The sequence below is a fragment of the Aythya ferina genome (assembly GCF_964211825.1).
Source record: "Aythya ferina genome assembly, chromosome: 1".
NCBI classification, from domain to species: Eukaryota; Metazoa; Chordata; class Aves; order Anseriformes; family Anatidae; genus Aythya; species Aythya ferina.
In genome coordinates this window covers 32,076,550-32,088,603 of record NC_140296.1, presented here as the reverse complement: position 1 = coordinate 32,088,603, position 12,054 = coordinate 32,076,550, and the positions used below count along the sequence as shown (strand labels likewise).

At 38.1% G+C, this 12,054-nt stretch overlaps 1 protein-coding gene across 1 annotated transcript in view; it reads right to left on the bottom strand.

The window, feature by feature from the left end:
* VWA8 (von Willebrand factor A domain containing 8) overlaps positions 1-12,054 on the bottom strand; it is a 192,288-nt gene that overhangs the window by 54,191 nt on the left and 126,043 nt on the right. Inside the window, exons 30-35 of the mRNA XM_084510032.1 lie at positions 7,664-7,780; positions 7,116-7,180; positions 6,890-7,015; positions 6,170-6,279; positions 4,038-4,192; positions 2,062-2,260 (exon numbers count right to left, since the gene is read on the bottom strand). Coding sequence (XP_084366158.1) covers positions 2,062-2,260; positions 4,038-4,192; positions 6,170-6,279; positions 6,890-7,015; positions 7,116-7,180; positions 7,664-7,780 — 772 coding nt within the window. The remainder of the gene's footprint in view (positions 1-2,061; positions 2,261-4,037; positions 4,193-6,169; positions 6,280-6,889; positions 7,016-7,115; positions 7,181-7,663; positions 7,781-12,054) is intronic.

Here is a 12,054-nt window from a genome sequence, read left to right as displayed (position 1 = left end):
GAAATTTAAGAACAAGTGCCAGATTCTGCACCTGGAAGGGGCAACCCAGGACAACACAGACTGGGGGATGAGATGCTGGAGAGCAGCCCCATGGAAAGGAACAACGGGGTTCTGATTGATGGAAAGTTGAACATGAGCCAACAGGGTGCCTTGGCAGCCAGGAGGGTCAACCATATTCTGGGGTGCACCAAGCACAGCATTGCTAACTGGCTGAGGGAAGGGATTGTTCTGCTCTGCTCTGCGCTGGTGCAGCCTTCACCATGAGTATTGTGTGTGGTTTTGGGTGCCACAATGTAGGAAGGACATAAAACTATTAAAGAGTGTCCAAAGGAGGGCAACAAAGACGATGAAGGATCTGGAGGGCAAGATGTGTGAGGAGCAGCTGAAATCACTGGGATTGTTCCACCTAAGAAGAAGAGGCTGAGGAGAGGCCTTATGGCGGCCTGCAGCTTCCTCATGAGGGGAGTGGAGGTGCTGAGCTCTGCTCTCTGGTGACCAGTGTGAGGACCCAAGGGAACAGCATGAAGATGCATCAGGAGAGGTTCAGATTAGGAAAAGGTTCTTTACTGAAAGAGCAGTCAAGCACTGGAATGGGTTCACCAGGGAAGTGGTCACGGCATCAAGCCTGCTGGAAGTTCAAGATGCCTTTGGACAATTATCTCAGAAATATGGTTTGATTTTTGGGTGGTCCTGTGTGGCGCCAGGAGTTGGAGTTGATGATCCTTGTGTCTCCCTTCCAACTTGGGATATTCTATGATTCTATGATTAAAATAAATGTTTGCAGACAATTACTTTTCCGCTCTTTTAAAATAATAAATAAAAGGGTTTCTCTACACAGGGACGTTAATCTTTGTTAAGTGAGAGCAGATATATTAGATCATTTATTTTGGAAAAGCAAGTTAATTTGGAATAAAGCATTTATTCTGGGAGAGAGAGTTCACATAGTACAAAGCAGGAATAGATTCTTGCACTGATGTATTCAAAAAATCCACCCTTCTACCATATAGAAATGGTTTTGAGGTTTCTCTTTTGATAGTGATTTTCCCTTGGAGACCTTTGCAAAACTCATGAATACTGTTACTTAGCACTAATCAGCACATATTTAGTTATTGGCTGAATAAGCTAAAGATACAATGGTAACAGAAAACTTGTGGCAGCACAAAAAAGTCTGAAGGTCTGTACTCTATACCTGTCTTATAAGTGATGGCTTTGCTATATGTGAATGTTGCTCATTGACTTGTACATGAGAAGTAAAAAAAAAAGGGTCTCTTCAGATTGGAGAGAAGGTAGATGCGACTGCAGTTTACAGTCATGTAGGTGATGTTCAAGATGAATGCAGACTTGTTATTCACCCAACCCTGCCGTGCTAGAATGTGAAGCACTTGATAAACCTTGTTAGGAGACTGGATCATGACAGAGAGTAGTGAACTTGCGAACTTACTGTGGAGACACACAAGTTCAAAAAGGGACCAGACAAATTTGTGCACAATGGGTCCATAAAAGAAGATTTAGAGGGTAAGGCAGGGATGTACTCTGCTGCATCCCTAATAAAACAACAATGAATGGTGAGACCTCAAGTATGAAAGGAAAGAAACAAAAGTGCCTGGCTCACATGCATTCTCTAAATAACCTTTCCTGCTGGCCCTGCTAGAAACAGAGACAGGGTCTGTCTTCAAGCTAAGTGAGATGGATGATTGGTTTGACAAATATGGCATGTCTTACAATTGTGCATCCGAGCAAAGGTTGCAAAGCTGATTGCTGAACTGGAACAATCACATTCCTGTAGTTGGTTCCCAGTGTGGGCAAAATGAGAACCCATCTGCTGGCATATTCACATTGTAGGTAGCCTGTTTAATACCTCAGAGGTACAGTTCGGCATGTTAATAAGATACAAATTCACTTTGAAATTGGCAAAATAAGTGCAAATACTCTTATTTCTCCTCAAATACTTGCTCTGTAATTATTTGAAAACATTTTGTAAAAATTCACAAGTGATTGCAGTTTTACAAAACAAAAACAAGTATGTACAGTTATTGCAGCACAAGTATATGAACCTCTTACCTTTTGGGTAAATGTCTTTCAAAGGCACATCTCCAGGTGGTAAAATTCTGACTATTTGATTAGAAGCCAATAAAGTTACACAATTGGTTTGTTTTGCAGCTCCTCTTTTCCTCCGGGCTCCATAATAAAATGAATCAGAAGGAGAAGCATTGCGACTCAGAGAGGAGTTTCTTTTCCAGCTGTACACTTCACTGGGAGACTGCAAGAGACAAGAAAAAAAAATTCTACTGAAAAAAATAGTTACTATAATTGAGCCTAAGAAAAAATATTCCTCAGTAAGGTCCACTTTCTGTCTAATTTCAGATCAAATGCAGCTACAGTGGTTACCTGATATGACAAGAAAAAGACCTGGATTATTTTGTCATTAAAAACTCTTGTAAGGAGTGAAAAAACAGTAGATCTATACAAGCTTTAAGAAGTCAGACTCTTTGAAGATCTAAAGTTGTAAAGTTGAATCAACTTTTTTTTTTTTTTTTTTAACATTGAACTAGGAGCATTAAAAAAAAACCACTAATCTGGAAGCAAACATGAACTAAATGAACTATTGAACTAAAATGAACTATTACCATAACCTAGGTTTTCACTAGTGTAGATAAAAGTAAACATATTTCAGCTAATAAATTTAAAGGCAGACATTAAGGCTATGATTTGGTCCAGGTTTAAAGACAAAAATGTAGGTATGCACATATCCAAACCGTGCTTCATCTTTCTTTACAGTCAGTAGAGCCTAGAGAGCGAACCATCTGATCTTGAAGAAGGCTTCTACATTTGGTCAGCTGAAAACTACTTCTATGAATAAGAGCTTAGAGACCTTGCTCATATGTGATAAACACCTATACCACTAACACCTGAACTTAGAGGTCTGAATCAGAAGTGTTGTTCCACCCCCCTTGTATTCACATTTACATATTCATGTAAGGAAAGACAGGCCCCTAGTCTAAATCAAGGAGAACAAAGCGTTTTTCATCAGTATTAGTACAGAGGGGTGTAGCACCTCTAGCACTCCCTCCTCCAGACTATCTCGCTTGTCCTGCATCTGTTGTCCCTTGCATCTATTTATAATGGTTATATGAATATACTATATATAATGAATATACTTTTCATATTATGAAAAGCTAGTGTATTCATTCTCATAATAATATAAATCCAAATCAGGTAAAACTCAAAAGCAAACCGCAAAGTCACAGGGAATGTGTTATTATCAAAGACGTATTTTTGAATCCTCCTGGGTTTCAAAGTATTTTCTTCTATTATTTGGCTTCTCCCAAAATTCATGCCCATTAAGAGCTAAATTTTCTAATTTGGCCCAATCTATTAAACACATCACCTCTTATATATATATCCACAGACATTAAATGTAAGTATTAAACATACCACTGTTATCTTCCCTGTGTTTACCTCCAATCCTTGCAACAGCATTAATTATTGCACTGTTAAGTTTCACTTTCTTTTCTGGTCCTTTTCTATTTGTGTCACAAAACTTTTGGATACAGAGTGGGCAGGATTACATGTGGTATTTATACTTAGCCATTTCATTAAATAGTGATTGTGGGCAGTTTTATTACCATTTTCTGCATCTTTTTCTTTTCCTTAAATCTAGAGGCTTGCTAGCTGCTGGACACTGAACAAAAAGTTCATATTGAACAGTTCAAAATGATGCTGATATCATTTTTCTCAGTGGTTATATTTAAAAACAAACAAACAAACACAATTTATAAGATAGTCTTCTAGAAGCACCACCTGCAGCTTACCTACAGTGAATTTTGTCTGTGGTACACAATATCTTGCCCAGTTTCTTATTATTTCAAACTCCAATGAAACCCTTTTAGAATAGACTGTCCTACCAAATGATTTACCATGAACGTACCCTTAACTGTCATTCCCTTCTTCTGTATCATTTGGTAAACAGGTATTTAGCTGGTTACAGAATAAATGAGATCATATTACTTCATTGTGTAATAATGCTGAGTATTTACCAAGAGGTCTGGGAAACCAATAACAATAGTAGCGTAATTATGTTCATCTGAGAAAATCCTGTTGGGGGAGCTGATCTTTTGTCCAACAGCTGCACTGAGGTTTTCTGAAGATAGCTGGTCACTTGAAACTGCATGCGGCACACTCAGTTCTGATGCTAAACAGGGAAATTAAACAAAATGAAAGTCATTTAATCCAGATGTGCAATAGAAAACAATATTAACTACATGAGTGCTGAGCACTAATCATTGCTACTACTTTGAGGATAAACTTACTAACAAGCAGAAAATTTGATTATACCATACTATAAAAAAGAAAAAAAAAAGTCAGGAAATAATGTTATTTTTGTGAAGTTAAACACTTAAAATCAGGAAATAATTAGTTTTGTATTTGCTTATACCACTTAATTTTGCCCTCCATTGCACAAACGAGACACAAAGTCTATGGCATATAACAGCATGTGATCTCATTAAAGGTTGTTTTAATGCATGTGCACAAAAAGGCAAAATGTAGGTTTGTACAGGTATTTGTCAATGTGACATTTCTTGGTAGCTGTCTTTTTGTCTTTTCACTTTAAATAATGCTATTAGTAACACTTTTCTGGTAAATAATGGTCTAGTTTTCTTTTTCTTGAAGCTAAGGAAAACTAAATTTTATTCTGTGCAACTATAACAGCCCTTTACCTTGCCTGATATTACAAACAGTCAGAACCCCTGATCTTTAGTTCTGCAGCATCTCCTTTACCCAGTAGCAGGAGAAAATCTTTCCTCCCTCATAGGATGAATGAATGTGGGTCAGTGGAAAACCCACACCGGTCTACCTTTTCTTAGCTCTCCTGCCACAGGTTCTGTCTCAAACAATGACAACAGGCTGAAGATAATACATTCTGGGTTTGCTGGATGAGTAGGAAAAAAAGTGGAGAGGGGATATGATAGCCTTTCATATTAGAAAGACAACATAACAAAGGATAAATAAGGCACAAAAAGCATGCAGCAATACACTGTCCACAAATACTTTGAGACTGGAAATTGTAGTAAGGCTTCTACCCATCTAAGGAATGATACTCTATAATGGTTTCTAAATAAGGCAGTAAGAGGAAGGAAACTACTGTGCTCTGATGGAGCTTGATAATTTGATAGAGTAAACTACACAAAAGATAAAAAGGATCCTAGATATTTAAGCTGTGATAAGACTACTTGGTATCCAATTTGTTGCTGTTTATGTAAAAAATAAGCCTTATTTGTTGCTTGCCAATAATATTTGCTTGTATCATGTTTATACCATGCTAATCTCATTCTTCAGACTTAAGCTAGCCTCAAGGATCAGGAAGAAATTTCTCCCTCTTTAACACAAAAATACAGCTATTTCTTTATTATTTTTTTCCTCTGTCTCTCTCAGACACACTGGAGACAGGTCATAGCCTATAAACTGTCAGGTGGGATGCACACATACTTCTAGTGTTATTTAACCAGGCAGACTAAAGGTTTTGTGCACCTTGATCAGGTGCTTAGGGTTGAAAGTATCACCAGATCTACAGACTAGCAGAATGATGACCACTGGGGATTTTTGCCTTCTTCTGTACCATAAGACATGCTTCATTTCCTAGCAGCATCTGGGAATTCTACGGAGCAAATTCCCCCTATCTTTTAACATAGGTGTGATGGTGCACACTTTCTGCAGATCTTTATGATCAATGACTTCTGTTAGGTTTTAACAGGAGGTCTTTGTATTTTCAAAAAGTGCTAGACAATGTTTTCTAGCTCATCTGAGCATGTGTAATAGATTTACAACAGTATACAGATTGGGCTCACCAATATATTTGGTCCCTTCTATGTGCTAATAACTGCCTAGTCATCTTTTTTCATTTTCCATTCTGTATGCTTGTACATTTCCTAAAAGTCCATGACTGAAGGTCTTAAATGCTTTACTCAAACAACCTGAAGTTTAAGCATGGAATTTACCATGCTTTTTGGAAAGTTATTATTAACCAAACACGATAAGGGGAGGACAAAAAGAGAATCTGAGAGAAGGTTACCCAGACCTTTAAAGCAAAGAGCCTTGTTTGTGCAGCTGCAAACACAGAAATGATTAAAAAAAAAAAAAAAAAAGAACAAGCCAAGCTTGCATTCAATACCCGTTGTTAAGCCAAATCCCATGTCAGCTGGCTCTTCATTCAATGCATACAGCTGGCAAACCTCACTGTCTTCAGCCTCCATATGAGCACGCTTGGTTAAAAGAAATTTCCTGTAAAGGATACACATTTATAGTAATTCCGGATTAAACTTGTAACTCTAAACAAGGACTTTTATTTTCTGAAACAGCAGAAAGATTCTACATTCATGTAAACAAGGTTATCAACACCTTTTTCTAAAACTATAATTTACCAAACACATGTGAGACAGGAGAGGGTAAGCCAACCAGAGGCAGATTTGTCTTCTGGTAAGTATTTACATACTTCTATCTGCTGTGCGTTTATATAAAATTAAGAAAGAGGAGTAATATTTCTTTCATGTGACTAGGAAGTAAGGCAAGTAGGCACTAACTCTGGACTATGTGGCTGTATTTCCAAAGCCAAATCCACCAACAATCTAATTGCTAAAGATCGACACCACCTCAGTAAAACATGCATACAGTTAAATCTAGCCTAGATTTTCAGAGGTGTGCATGCAGGCATGTCCTGTAGGTTTCCTGCTCTACAAGTCTATCTGCACTTTTACCAAGTAAAACACCAACTGTTTAAGTCTAGTTATTCTTACAAATTGAAGAAACAACTCTGAGACCAGGAGCAAAACTCCTGAACATAAACAAGACATGAACAAGACATAATGCATCAAGAAAATTGGGTTTAACTAACTTATTTGTTCCATTTTCCACCAAGAGCCACCGGTCTTCAGCCACAAGGAAGACAGATTTCAGATTGATTGGAAGTGAGATGGTGTGAGTTTGGCCCTCTAATACGTCCAGTACGATAAGACGGTTCCTGTAAAATTAGAAGCCAAGAAAAGAATAATTAGATAGGTATGTATATGAGGTAATCCATTATACATCAGTATAATACAAGCATATAATTTAAATCTCACCCTTCTTCTTTGTAGAACACCAGCCAGTTTTTGTGTGAAAACTCTCGGCACATCTTGTAGCTGCTCTGTACAAAACACGTCATACAGCAATTAGGGTTTGTTAGATTAGTCCCAGTGAGTTTCCCTGACTCCTCTCAAAGTGTACTCCATTTTTCCGTCACTTGGAATAACTCACTCCATTAATTACCTTTCAAAATGCTATCTAGCCTGTCTTGTCCCAAGTCCTATAATTGCATCATAATTTAGTTCATTATTTTGGACATAATCCCTTGTAACAAAATGTTCTGTTATTCCCAGCTCTAGTTCCAAAGAGGGAGATTTTAAAGATACATATCCACAGACAATATGACTTATTTATATCTTCGATGTCACTACTCCATAACAATGCTGTTTTCCATCGAAGGCATTTAAACATACAGAAGTGTAAACAATTAAGTGCTTGTGCCCCCACAAACAGTAAAAGCAAAACAATCCTGGAGCAGTTTTTCCAATACTGAGTTTTGATTTCCAACAAAAACAGTATAGTAGAAGCAGGTGTTACTCCTCACCGTCTCCTCCTTGCTGCTCCACCAAGACATTCTCTTTGGAGACTCCTGATCATCTGGCGAGAGCAAAAGTCGGCGAAGGGCACCGTTGTTTGTATCCAGCAACAACACAACATTGCTCTGTAAACGAGAAGCAGATCTGCATACATCTCAAGCCCATTTAAGAGACTACAATAAATCTGTTTGAAGCACTCTAGTGACCTAGGTCGTTTTGAAAAGATGACCCAGACTTTGTTGGTAAACGTAGGCTGGATCTTGGTTCAATTTCAAAGTTCATGGAGAAATATAATCGTTCAGGTTATGTAATATAAAAGAGATGGAATAATATTTCAGTTTTTCCATAGCGCTTTATCTATACACCTTCTGCATAAACTCTGGAAGTTAGACCAGTATGGCTTATGTGTTTAAGCTGTAGTCAGCTACATATGAAAGACACACCAGTTCTGCTTTGTCAAGCCACTAAAATATTTAGTTTAAGTTTTTATGTTTCCTTAGCATTACTCTAAAGTATCCATTGCTTGAATTACACTGAAGGTGAAAAACTGGTGAGAAGAGAACTGACTCAGTATTTCTTGCCAAGGTTCATACTTCAGATACCTTGGAGCCTATTAAAAATCCCAGTGTGCAAAAATCCTTCTGTGAGCTGCATGCTCAAGGAGCTTACAGTATCAGAGGGAGGATGCTGCTGCAGGACAGCAGGATGACTCTAGAGGATCCATATCAAGGACAGGACACTGAACAGAGTGGGGCAAGTGTCCTCCACATAAAACATGAAAAGATGGCATGCTAAATATTAAACCTCTTCAGATTTCTCAGATTGTTACTCAGTGCCCCAGGGTTAACACATCATGTTAGATGATGGGGAGAAGGAACAATATTTCCCCTTGTCAGCCCCAGGTCATGCACGGGGAAGGGACCACAGTATGTCAGTGATGTTTTTCCTGGCTGCTGCAGCTTGTCTCCAGTTCTGTGACCCACATGTCACATGGAGCTGATCCACTATGTGTGAGGTGCTGCAGCCAAGTCTGGAGTGGATGCCATGGATGAATGCACCTGACACTGAAAATACACAACTTGGTGAACTTGCTTTTCTTGCAGGGTCATTTTAAAGGTGTCTTTTTACGTAGTACTATAGCTGCTCCTAATGGGTTTAAGAATTCAAGAGAACAACCATTCAGGGGCAACCTTAACTGCATCAAATGAACTTTAAAAGGTACATAAGAAGAAGTTAATTAAGTCTTCTGTTGAGCTTTTTGCCATTCAAGGAAACACTAGGTTCTGCTAGGGCTTACTAAAAGTAAACTGTCTACGTACAACATCTGCAATAACGCACGAAAGACGTTAAGGGAGCAAAACATAAATTCCCACAAAATTGTCCTAAATAAAACAAATACAAACAATCTGAGTCACAGTGTTTTTGTTCTTTTGGGGTAGGCTTCATATTTTCACTAGGATTATTTGAGAGAATTAACTTTATTCAATAATGACAGTCATTTGAAGCTAAATATGGTAAAGCATTTGAAATATTACCATGTTATTTGGAGCATTTGGGAATTTCAGCTGGAGTTCAATACTCCTAAAAAAAGAAGTTCGCTTATGCATTACAAACCAAAATTATAGAAATGCGGTTCGAGGGAAAAAAAAAAAAAAAAGGGCATTTGCTTTGGATGTTGGTTTTCTGCCAAAACATTGGTTTTATTTATATGATTCTGCAATAGCACTGCTGAACCGAAGAGATGTATTAGCCTTCTCCATGAGATAAAGGACACGTATGAATCAAGTACATTCTTCCACTTAGTGCTGAATTTATGAGAGTAGATGGTAATATAAAAAGCCTCTCCACTCCACCCCTTTTGATGTTAATCGTTTCCTTCTGTGCTAAGTGACTGATGTATATTCTGTCTGTGTGTAAGAATAGAATTTTGCGTCACTTGCGAACACGTCCAAAAGCAGCTCTGGCAACTCTTCAAGTGGGCTGGGAAAAGACGGTGCTGTGCAATTCCGCTGTGTTTGTTCTTGACTGGGAGAAAAGTAACCTTTGGGCGACCTCCCGACCCCGATGTCTGGAATTCCAAACTTTGGACAGATGCAATAACCAATCTCATGAAGTGCCGTGCCTTTATTTTTAGTTACTGCAAAGTTTCCCTTTCCTTACTGCTGGCTTTATTTTAGCGAGCATTTTCCTCTTAAAAGTCCTTAAACCAAGCAGGGCTGTGATTTCACTTTGCTGGTATGGGAAGTTGGTCCTTACGGTCTTACAGACAGCGTGGAGTTAGGGAAAATGATAAATTTCAATTTCAGAGTAGGACAGCGTAAACAACTCAGTTTTACCCTTTGGTGTTCTCCTCATGATAACTCTCTGAGTTTCATTCTCTTCTACCCTTGATGCTCATGTCTTGAACAAGCAAGCTTGCTAATGCTCTCCTTTGCTGTCAGCTTCAGCTGAGGCTGATTTTTAGCTCTGGACAGTGTGCACTCACCTTGCCTTGGGTCCCACAAACATCTTTTTTTTAACAGTGCCACTCTATAACCTCTTGAGTAGCACACCCATAACAATCCTGACACTGTATATATTAGTCATGAACACAAGGCAGTGTAGGCACAGACGTAGACCTATCCCATTGTTCATTAGGTCTAAGTGATAAAACTCTGTGTAAGAACTTATGGCAGGGTGCTCAAACCATCAAGCCTTCAGAGGCAGAGAAATGCATGCAGGTAGATTGTTGACCTTCTAATTAATGTGAATGGTGTTTTTCAGATAATTTAGGAGACTTGATTGCCCTAGAGATTTCGGAATATGGAGGACAGCAAATAGGGATATGAGCTTTGTGCTTACAAAAAAAACAAAGTCTTCGTCTTTTTTAAGATAAAAAAAAGGTGAGAATTACTGTCCGCTAGTTTTGAAGGAATACATCCTTTTTCCTGAGTGCATGTATCAGACTACCATGGGGATAAGAGGTTTCAGACGTTACTGCTAGTGGGTTTTAAGTCCTTCCATACGCAGGTTCCCACTTGTATTTCAGTCTAGATCACAAGCAGTTAAAAACAGTCTTCTTTTAAAGGATGTTTACATGCAATGAGCGAGGTGGATCCCTGTCAGCTCCTATGTCACATACTCCTTCTCTCACCACATGCTATCTGAGAGTTTCGACAAAGAGCTCCAGCAGCACGTGGGACAGGGAAAAGCACTTCCCTCCCTTCCTTTCCCACTTCCCGACAGAGAAAGATAAAAGCAGAGTTAAAGGATGCTGGCAGGACACTGCCTGGGCAAAGTTCATTGTGCTCACTGAGGCAGACTGTGGGCTACTGTCGGTCTAGCTGTAGCCTTTCAACAGTGCAAAGTACTTGTAAGAAAAAACGGAAGCGTGCAGTTAATTTATAGACAAATCAATTCTCAATATGAATTTTCTTCTTATACTTCTTATACGTGTCCCATTTCAAATCACATCTAAAGCTTATCAAAATTCTTTCCATGCTGTACTAGCTATCTTTCCGAGTGGTAAAAGCAAAAGGTGTAGAAAGAAAAAGGGGAAAAAAAAAAAAAGGAAAAAAAAAAAAGAAAAGGAATAAAAAGGGGAAAAGGGTGAAAAAAGGGGAAAAAGGAAAAAAAAATAAAAAGAGAGAAAAAAAGGAAAAGGGCAGGCATTTCCTTTATAGGAAATAGAAGTATTTCTACTGGAATACTTATGGGAAGAACTGGAGTACTTATGGGAAGAACAGAGCAAAGGCGTCACTACTTTAATAAGATCAATATTTCTCCTTTACATTGCAATTTCCACCTTATAAAGAAATGACCTCTGAGATTTCAGAAGAGTCTTTTTAAAAACTATCAGCTCAGTTTAAACAAACAAAAAATGGAGTCAAAATAGGCTGTTCTCACTGAGATGAATGGCCACTGGGTGGAACAGTATAATCTAGCCTTTCTTCCTAGAAGATGAAGAGATGGCTTAAAAGCAAATAAATCTCTGATTTGTGCAATTAAATTAAATCCCCAAGAAGTTAAGTTTTAGTAAAATTTTATTTAAAAGGACAGGAAGGAATGGTGATTTTCATTTTATTTTACTGGAGGGCCCTACTGCATCCAGATGGATGTAATATCTGAGAAATAAATCACAAGCTTATTTGAAGAGCTGCAATATCATCATCTCGTCCTTTCCAGCAGTTATCATCCATTTCAAATTATTCTTTTCTATTACGTAGTCATAAATATTTATCTCCAAAGAGCTTTATTAAAGCAAAGAAATTGGAAAAACTTCATAGCTTTTGATATTGCTTAATTAGTGGATTTATGAAATATCATCTGTCCAGTGGACTTCTTTTAATTTTTATAAATGCAACTTCTGATTTCTACAAATATACTTAATACTTCTTGGTCTTTTTGCAAGTACATACAG